A 10,370-nucleotide genomic window follows, 5' to 3' on the forward strand; every position below is an offset into this window, starting at 1 on the left:
CTCTTGGAGTCGTAAAAAGACGGACACGTTTACAATAATTGCTATGAACTTCGTTCAAGAGCAATTAATCACAAGGAAATTTACTATTAACAAAACAAATTTTAATGCAGAAAAATAAAATCGATACAAAAATGAAGATCAAAATGACCCATACAATTGCTGCAATTTGAGGTCAAATTTTATTCATATTAGGAGTGCAGTCAAACAAACCAGGTGGGGACGCTAAAATTTTTGAACAAACCTGGGACTGGGAACAGGCTTTCCCCCTGATTGCAAGGGACCAGTAGGCGTCCTTGGAGTCCGAATTGAGTCACCATTTGCGGATCCCTTCGGCATACTCACTGTTATATTTCGCACTCCTGAACACGTGATATGACAAATTAGACTCTCATTATTCTCAAATACAAATCATTAACTCAACGATCGAAAAATCCACATACAAATAATACTCTGACCGTTAAATTCATGCAAGCAAAACACCAAGTATCTAATTTTCAAAAGCACTGATTTTTTTCCAATTTTTTTTTTAATTTCCAAATTTTCCGCTCCATTTGCATAAACGTTTTTAAGTTAAATTTAGCATTCGCCTGTTCGGTTTTTTAACTTTAGAGGTTCCTGTAACATGATTTAATGCATCTATTAGATATCTAAAAAAAATTGTCGTAGATTTTACATATATCAAATTTAAAGTATCCGCTTTAAAAGCATTTTGAAATACCAAAACGGAGGGAACTTGAAAAATTTTGAAACATTAAACCACAAAATGTCACGAACTCAAAAAATGGACACTTTCATCAACAATCCATTCACTATTCAAAAGGTTCCTAACGATATCTTTTTGTATCTCTCCGCAAGGACATATATCAGCCAAAATTGCTTTTAAAAAGTAGGGCTGCTACAATTTCCTAGCCGCCAAAATAAAATTTGGACGGTTGGCATAAATACACGGCAATAATTTACTAAACCTAATTGAAGCTATCTGCCAGAGGAATTTAAAAAGATGCATATCAAACACACTGTTATATAACTTTGAATTCCTGACCTGTTTCTCCATTAACCAAAGCATCCCGATATGAACTGCCTTTATCATTCAACCCCACTTTAGGGTCCTCATTTGTACCCAATCCCAGATCTGAGGTCTCACTCTCCTCATATCCAATATCGCCCATCTGCATGTGAAGAGTTCCTCCCAAAGAGAAGTCGGTGTCAGGAGCATGTGTATCGGAGGGTTCCTGAAAGAACACAAATCAATTTTTGTTAAAATTTTACACATTTTTTTGTCCTTTTTGCCTCTGTTTCTTATATGTCCAACCAGGTGTATGTAAAAAGACAGTCAAAGAAACAGACAAAAAATTGTATTGTTAAATGCGGAGATGTTATATTTTGGGGTACGGCAACTTTTCTGTATCTACGCCAAGGTGGGTCACATGCGGTACCCAGGTTGGGGGGGGGGGGGGGGCAGGAGAGAGAGGTTAGTCACGTGTGAACAAAAACTTCATCATGCGAGTGGACAAAAAAACTCGCTCCACTAAGAGTGAAAAATAATTCGGTTGAAATTGTATGAACAAATGAACAAACAGCAGATTTGAAGAGGTTGTGACTTCATATGGTCGTAACCAAATCTTGACGACGAAATAACAAAAAAAAAAACACAGACAATAAAGTCTTGACCCTATATGCGCAAAATTCAAAAAAGTATATATTTTTAAGATTTAGTGTTTTAAGAATCTGTTAAAATAACAGCACCTTGACTGTAAACATCCTTAGAATGAGTACAAAAAATAACTATTTCGCCGAAACCAATAAACAAATCAAAACGGTCAAAAACTAAAGAAAATGGCAACCGTCGGAATCTGTCGTTGGCGCCAAGATGAGAGAGCCTTAAAACTACATGCCAATATCCGTAGCAACCGAATATTATTAAGCCTTAGTTGCCAAATATAATCTTTTAGCATTTCAAAATTAGGACTGTTATTTTTGAGAGAAAGCGATAAGATCACAAGAGAAAAACCAAACAAGAAAATTTAAAAAATAATGAGAAACGACTGAAAAACGACTTTTCAGAACTCAAGCGAACAATCAGGACAATTTATTCCTCCTGAGCAATTGACGAAACCTGTCTTTATTGAGACTAAATGATAAAACAAAAATACGACCTAACTTTGTGAAAAATTAAAAACAATTAAAAATCACAAAATTAGAAAGCGACAGCTACAATCTAACACTTATTTCGAATTACGTAGTTTAAATTGGCAGCCTATGAGATCCGTCATTAATGACATTAGGCGATAAGACAGCAATAAGTACATTAAGTACCAGCAAAACGCAAAGGTTCACTAAAAACATTTGAAAAGGAACAGTGAAGTAATAAAAAGCAAAAGCTAAGAACTTAAACGGTTAATTCGAGTATTTTAGGCATTCCTAGCAACAGGTGGGCCAGTCATTAATAAGGCTAAAAAGTAACAATGTGAAAAATGTCTCATTTTGATGTTTCATCAAAACAATTAGTGTCAAAGTCAGAAAAAATTATCTTTGAAAAGAAATAATAAAATTAATTGAGATAAAGCAACCTATGAATAATGTCCTTAATGATATTAAATGACAAAGCAACTAAAATTAATCGCAAAAAATCGAAATATTTGAAAATTACTTGCAAATTAGAGCAACTACTGGCAACACTCGGAAATTCAATAAAAAACTTTGAAAACAAACAGTAAACTACTAGCCATGAACTCCAACCATTTATAAGGTTCATTTACGCTCCATTAGCAACCAGTGCGACCGGTTACTAATAATAAAAGTTACAAGAAAAAAATGACAAAAAACCGCAAAAATCGGATATTCACTAATATTTTATTACAACAATTCTAGGCAAAGTCATAAAAAACATTAGTTTCCCGTTGAAGTATCCGAACAATTGCAAATCGCCGCAATTAGAACATATATGTATCATTTTAATAGTAGTCAAGAGAAGAATCACTGAAAACAGAAGTCAAATCGAAGTAAAAAAAATTAGGTACTTTGAATAGAAAATCACGCCTCAAACCTACTCGCTTTTTCGCTACCTTTACTTCTCCAGTGTGATTAAAACCACACTCAAATTTGACTTCTCACTGAAGTGAAAAGCCGAGAAAAGTGTGAACAGATCGTAAAAAAGGTAGCACATCAATACAATCCAATTCTTGGATTGTAAAAACCAAGAGAAGGCCAATAATCACTGTGTGGCTACTAATCAGCAGTTAGTTTTTTTGCTCAGTACTGAGAGAACACTAGTGTTCAATTGTTTCTCGTAGATACTGATTCTCGTTCTGTTTGAAACTCACCATGTTTTAAATTTCCGGTCGCTCTAGCACCAAAACTTTGAGCATTAGTATAGTACATGCCAAAACTCGTGACACGATGTAAAATCCTATGACAAAAATAAAATCAGTTTACATGAAAGACGTTGTCTAAAACTGCTCTGGAAAAGGCTGGGGATTTCACTGCTGGTCTTGCTACAGGAACGTCATCTTCTAAGTCTGGTTTTGATGTTCTATCTTGGCCTTTGTTTTTCTTCTTCCCCTTCTTTTCCTTTTTGTTAGCAAGCTTCTCTCGTTCCTTGAGCACTTCGTTTCTAAAGCAGATAACTTCGTTAAAAGTGTTTGATTGTTCCATAAGCTCGATGTTTACCAAACTAAAATATCAAACAATTTTGAGCGAAGCCTTGAGCGTATGAAATCCATTTTAAGATCATTCATGTATGAAAGATATCTGAAGCAAATTACGAAAAAAAATTAAATAACCGGGGTGAAACCGCAAATTCAGTTAAAACCAGAGCGGGTGATGAAACCAGTGTTAAAAAGAACCCAGAAAAATACGCCAAAGCGACAAATTTACATTTGTTAAGAAACATGAGATCTATGTTTTACAGAATCTTATGCCAATGCAAATATCAATATATTTAATGTATATTACCGTTAAAAAAAATCTGTACTAAAATGTGTTAACAGAACAAAAATATTCATCAGACAAAATAAAGTTATAAACAGGGACGTTCTAAGTGACGTTTCTTGTAAATTTCTTGTTTTTAATAGCATTAAATTGCTTTCTGACAATTGCTTCTATCTGAAGCAGCAGAAAAAGATTAGCGACACTTCAACTTGTGTCGAAAGGTTCCAGTTTTGTTCAGTCTTCTTTGTGGATACTTGAAAAATCTTTATTAATGAACCAGTACTAATAGGTTATTCAACGATTCAGTAGTGATCCTTTCGAAACAATTTTGCCCCATGTTACAAATTGGCGTACGAATATGAGCCACAACAAACGAAGTGGGATACGAATGTGAGGCACAACAAACAAGTGTACAGTAGGTCCTCTTCTGTTTCCTTTTTCATCTGTAGTTTGCTAGAGAACATGAAAGACAAACAACGTTGTAGCTATGAAGACCATTTCAAAGCAGAACAATCAAATCAAAGAGAAAACACTGCAGTAGCCAACAAAAAAGTGGTTTGTAAATATAAGATGGAACAAAGCAGCAAGAAGTCTTACATGGTTAACATCAAAGGCCAAGCAGATGGGTAGTCCTGCAATGCCCATCTTGTTTCGAGTAATTGTTGTACAAGTTGGAAGGCAAAATTTACCACTCGATCGAATAAGCCAATGAGTGCCGTATTCCAGATCAGAAAATCATATTAAATTGCTACGGAATTGAATGCCTATAATGGGAACTTAGGATAGGATTTAAGGCATGACAACAAAGACGGAAAAAGGGACCATTTGAAAAATGTTCAAACAAATTCCATACTGTGGTATCGAAATCGCTTAATAGTCCTGCACACCCTACTACCGGTTCTGTATGATGAAAGTGATCTACCAGGTTAAAATATTAAAAGCGCAATTTTGACGTCCAAAGCGCGTTCAAAGTTGTGACGATCGATGAATTTCATGTTTAAACAACATTAGGTTTAAACTTGAATTTTACAATGCACGCGAAAAGGTTTTTTTCTAAAATAAATTATCCTTCAAATACATACTGGTCATAACTTCAGGCAGGCTTTATACAAAAGCTACAATGGATATTTTTACCACTTGAAATTATTTTATAGAGCGCAATGCTGAAGACAACAAAGGTTAGAAAAAATATGTAGATGTAAAAACCTGCGCCGAATCAACGAATAGTTTATTATCGAAATCTAAATAGGGTATAAAAATCCTTTGAGATAACTGTAAGAAGACAATTGAAGAGTTCGGTTCTCATTGCTGAAAATTAAGAAATTCTCCGGAAGCAATTCTCTCAATCTCTACAAAATAATCTATTTAAAAGTGCACTCCAGTAGTGGCAAAAAATAACCTCATTTCAGAAAGCCAATCACGCCCCGGAGACATCTTTGTCCCGGCTTGAAAAGCGGAGAAACTTTCTGCATTTGATGTACCTGTTAATTCGTCGTGGCTGCGTAAAACGAATTGGTCTTTCCAGGCACAGGGTTGTCTGTAGCTTTCTGCAAACTCATACAAGCCTTGTGAATAATGGCTATTCGGGGATCAGCAACAATGTTAATAGCACGAGCTCCCTAGTTGAAGGTTTGAAATTTTATATACTCGCCCAATCAGAGGCGAGATTGCTTGATCCACATTAAAAACAAGGGGTCTGCCTTGATGATATGGCTGCCTCGATACGGCTCGCGCAATTTGACCAGATTCAATTACGAGTCCAGAATTAGAAGTCTAGATTGTTGCTTTTTTGATGATCCGTTGAAATGCCTGTGGCAAACGGGAGCCTTATTGATATGGAGTTCTGCCATTTTGTTCTTACCTGACTAAAGTTGGGTGAAAAAAACAATCATTTTTATGTCAAAAAATGAAAAATATTGACGAAATGAGAATCATAATATGTTGTATTGATAATCACCGTTGTTATACAAGTTAATTGTCACTTAAAGAGATATTTTAATAAAATTGAACTGTTATTTATCGACTGAACACAATCTTGAAAATTTTACTAAAACCAATAGAAAAGGGATGGCCCCCTCTCTAGCTTACAAAGTAGATGATGGCCATTATATATTTTGCTCCTAAAATGTGATTTCATCAGATCTCGGGGTTTTTATTAAAATTATGGGGTTATTGGGGGAGGTGATATAGATTCTATTTCAACTACGCTTAGGGGGTACAACGGGAACGATCGGGAGAAACCCATTTTCCGGAAGCCATAATAAACATAGCCTGCATATTGCCGGAAAATAGCCGCCGTTGAAGCGCTTGATGCACATCGTGATTGAAACAAGAAAAGAAGACAAATTGACTGAATTTTTTTTCACAAAGTGTTCTAATTTGGCGTGCAGTTTCAGTTAGATTCTAAAACTATAATTAATTCAGCTTCTAAACTGAAAACTAATAAGCTTAATACCAATATCAGCTAGCAAACAATCTAATGAACTTTGATAACCTAATTCTCAATGACCGGGATTTATCGGTTTATCTCGACTCTTTTGATTTTGCTCTTTTGACTCTGACAGTATTCACTATATTGCGTAACTCAATCCAAGAAAGAATTTAAAATCCATTCAGTTGAGATGGTGAGAGAAGTAAGTCAGAAGTCAAACGTGAAAATCGTGACTTATCTAAAACGAAAAACGTGATCAAAAGGCAAAGCAAACAAAAAAACATAGCAGGACAACTTCTGACGTACAATTCAAAGAATTTTCATTGAGTAAACAAAAATTTGGACCTAGAACGGACTATGAGTGAAAAGGGAAAATCATTGTTAAAAAAAATCAGAAAAATTTAAAAAACAGAAAATCAAAATCAAAATGCTGCATGTGAACAACAAACAACTAGCGAGAAATGGAAATGCGGTTCAAACAAAAAGCTAGGACTAGAAAGAACTATGAATGGATTGGGAAAAACATTTAGAAAAAATCCAATCCAAAAAATTGAAAAACAGTAAAAATCAAAGTGAAATTGCCGCATGAGAACAAAAATCACCAGCTAGAAACCGAATTTTTGTTCAAACGCCGTTTTCTCAATCCACTTTAAAATTAGAGTGAAAAAAAATCACGCCGGAAAATCACTCGCTCTTTCGCTCCACTTCCTCTTTCGGCGTGACCAAAATCACTCCTCCAAATTGACTTCAAAAATCATGAAAATGTGTGAACAGATCTTTAAAAAAAGACAGCGCCCCAATGCAATTCAAATTCGAATAGAATTGTAATAAAAACGGAGAGCGCCTAAATAATAGCCGTTTGAGAGGCTGACGGCGGCTATTAATAATAATATAATAAATCCTGCATTATTATTCTTTCATTAGTCGAGAATAGTCGTTTGGAGCAAATTATTTGTCTACGAATTAAGGCAATACCAATTGAATTTATTTCAATTAGTTAATTCATTTTCGCGTTTGCTGCTATGTTCCTCCGATGAGTAAGAGTGACATCACCGCATTACCTGTAGTATTCATCGCACGGATGATCCCAGCTACTTTCTCCAGTTGTGAAGTTGAAGTAGTACAAGTCACCATTGAGATCTTGACATGGTTTCCATTGCTTAGGTAGTGTTGCTCTTAAACCCTCCTTGGCTATCCATAGAAGTTCTGGCTCGTTCTCTGGATCTATCTCAAGGATATCTTGAGCGTATTCATAGATTTCTAAAAGCAAAGCGATCGCCGATTAAAAAGAATTGAGTGCATAACGTTGATTGATCGGTACAGAAAATGTTTCGACTAACCATCTTCATTTGGAACGTAGTTCTCATCGATAACCTCCTCAAGTATTATTTGCCCATTTTCACATCTGGTTCCTTCCATGTTTCTTCAATAAACAGCTAACAAGAAACTTTACTCTGTCGCATATTTCTGAAAAACACAATGACCAATTGCCCCTTTTTTTGGAAACTTTGTGACTTAGTTCAACATATGGGCCTCCAAGCTGGTGGAAATATCTTGAGTATCCGGCGGCTTGGCAAGATTTCGAAACAACAAAACGATAATATTCCTTCTAGTCAAAGACGTTGTCGTCCTATTCTTGTTACAACATCAAATTCTTATTTTATGAAAAACTGTTTTGCCCGCAATCATTATTTACAGAATTATAAACATCCGGTATACATCAAAAAGCTCTTATCTTCTGCAGATCGTCAATTGGAAAAAAATGTTTTGGCAAAGCGTTACCATATGGTCACAGTTGAGGGAAAGGATAGACAAGACTTTCAGATCAAGAACTTAAAATTGTACTACAAAAATACGATTGTTGATATAGCAACCAATTGACTACATACTTATAAATGTGCTCTCATAAACTGTCAATCAATATGCTCTCTAGATAAACGCTACGAACTTTTGAAACTATGCACGTCGAACTCTATCTCCTTACTGTTTCTCACTGAAACTTAGTTAAATACGGATATCATTAACTCTGAAGTATTTTTGGGCTCTTCCTTCAATATTATTGCCAGAATAGATCGTGATCGTCGCCAGCATGGTGGCCTGCTGATTGCACAATCCTCTAACTCAGCCGTCAAGGTTTTTGATATTACAATTTCTGACTTCGATTTTGTTATTTCTTGCGCTGTCTTATGTAAGAAACTCTCCTTCTTTGTGCTTATATACAACCCGCCAAAATCATCAAACTATTCAGTAGACATCTCTAACTTATTGGCTTGTATTCAAGCCTACTATACATAATATGACCTGTTACTGGTTCAATTTGGTTACGGTTGCGATTATGTTGTTTATATTATAGGGGATTTCAATTTCCCTGGTATTGATTGGGCAAACTACTGGTCATCTTCATATCATGAATGTCGGTTCCTTGAAATGGTCATTGAAAAAGATCTGACTCATTTCGTCGCTAGACGTTCAAATAAAAGTAACAGCATCCTTGATCTTGTTTTATTTAACGTTGCTAATCTGTCAGTTACGGTAGCTAAGCAACTTTTCTCAGACCATTTTCCCATTTATTTCTACCTTAACTCCCCGGAAGCGCCATTATGTTTTCGCAACGTTTATTCAAAGTCTTCCTTCAATGCTCTTTTGTTCAATTCTAATCTACAACCTCTTTTTACGGTCATGTCGCATGATAATTCTATTAATTCTAGTTTTCCTGATTCTTGGTACAGTCTAATTTCTGACGCTTTCACTAATGCAATTAAATTGAAACGCGCTGTCCGTCTTAAATCTCCATTGTTTTATTCATCACATACTATTCATCTCATTAATCAAAGAGAAACCACTTTTAAGCAATTAGGAAGTGATCCTTCTTTTTTACTCGCCTTAAAACTGAGAGAACTCAACTTATCGATTTCAGATTCTATAGAATTAGATAAAGAATTATTTATCAATCAGTTTGATCTCTCTTCAACACAACAATGTTACAAGCTGCTGAGAAGTTTTGGTTTCAACTCGTCATTTCCTCCTGTTATGTTTCATGGAAATGAATCCTTTTTCACCGATTCAGAGAAAGCCTTGGGATTCAACAAATTCTCTGCTTCGGTTTTTCAAGACAAGAGTTCCCATACTGTTCCTGATCAATTGAAAGAACCTTGCTTCAAATTGATGAACCTTGATTTCTCTCTATCTGATGTTCTCCTCCTATTGGAGTCAATTTGGTTACGGTTGCGATTATGATGTTTATATTATAGGGGATTTCAGTTTCCCTGGTATTGATTGGGCAAACTACTGGTCATCTTCATATCATGAATGTCGGTTCCTTGAAATGGTCATTGAAAAAGATCTGACTCAGTTCGTCGCTAGACGTTCAAATAATAGTAACAGCATCCTTGATCTTGTTTTATCTAACGTCGCTAATCTATCAGTTACGGTAGTTAAGCAACTTTTCTCAGACCATTTTCCCATTTATTTCTACCTTAACTCCCCGGAAGCGCCATTATGTTTTCGCAACGTTTATTCAAAATCTTCCTTCAATGCTCTTTTGTTCAATTCTAATCTACAACCTCTTTTTACGGTCATGTCGCAGGATAATTCTAATAATTCTAGTTTTCCTAATTCTTGGTACAGCCTAATTTCTGACGCTTTCACTAATGCAATTAAATTGAAACGCGCTGTCCGTCTTAAATCTCAAATGTTTTATTCATCACATACTATTCATCTCATTAATCAAAGAGAAACCACTTTTAAGCAATTAGGAAGTGATCTTTCTTTTTTACTCGCCTTAAAACTGAGAGAACTCAACTTATCGATTTCAGATTCTATAGAATTAGATAAAGAATTATTTATCAATCGGTTTGATCTCTCTTCAACACAACAATGTTACAAGCTGCTGAGAAGTTTTGGTTTCAACTCGTCATTTCCTCCTGTTATGTTACATGGAAATGAATCCTTTTTCACCGATTCAGAGAAAGCCTTGGGATTCAACAAATTCTCTGCTTCGGTTTTTCAA

The 10,370-nt window shown here is 35.3% G+C and overlaps 1 protein-coding gene across 1 annotated transcript; it reads right to left on the minus strand.

Moving 5' to 3' along the window:
* Window positions 1-241: 241 nt before the first annotated feature.
* Window positions 242-7,830, minus strand: LOC142356431 (uncharacterized; the record flags this gene model as incomplete). The annotated part of the gene is made up of 5 exons (XM_075408343.1): window positions 7,702-7,830; window positions 7,423-7,621; window positions 3,436-3,613; window positions 1,043-1,232; window positions 242-359 (listed from the first exon to the last, which is right to left on the minus strand). Coding segments are annotated over exons 1-5 (764 nt in total), but the record flags the coding sequence as incomplete, so codon positions are not given.
* Between the last annotated feature and the right edge of the window lie 2,540 nt (window positions 7,831-10,370).

The sequence above is a fragment of the Convolutriloba macropyga genome, unplaced genomic scaffold (assembly GCF_964194025.1).
Source record: "Convolutriloba macropyga unplaced genomic scaffold, txConMacr16.3 SCAFFOLD_5256, whole genome shotgun sequence".
Taxonomy (NCBI): domain Eukaryota; kingdom Metazoa; phylum Xenacoelomorpha; order Acoela; family Convolutidae; genus Convolutriloba; species Convolutriloba macropyga.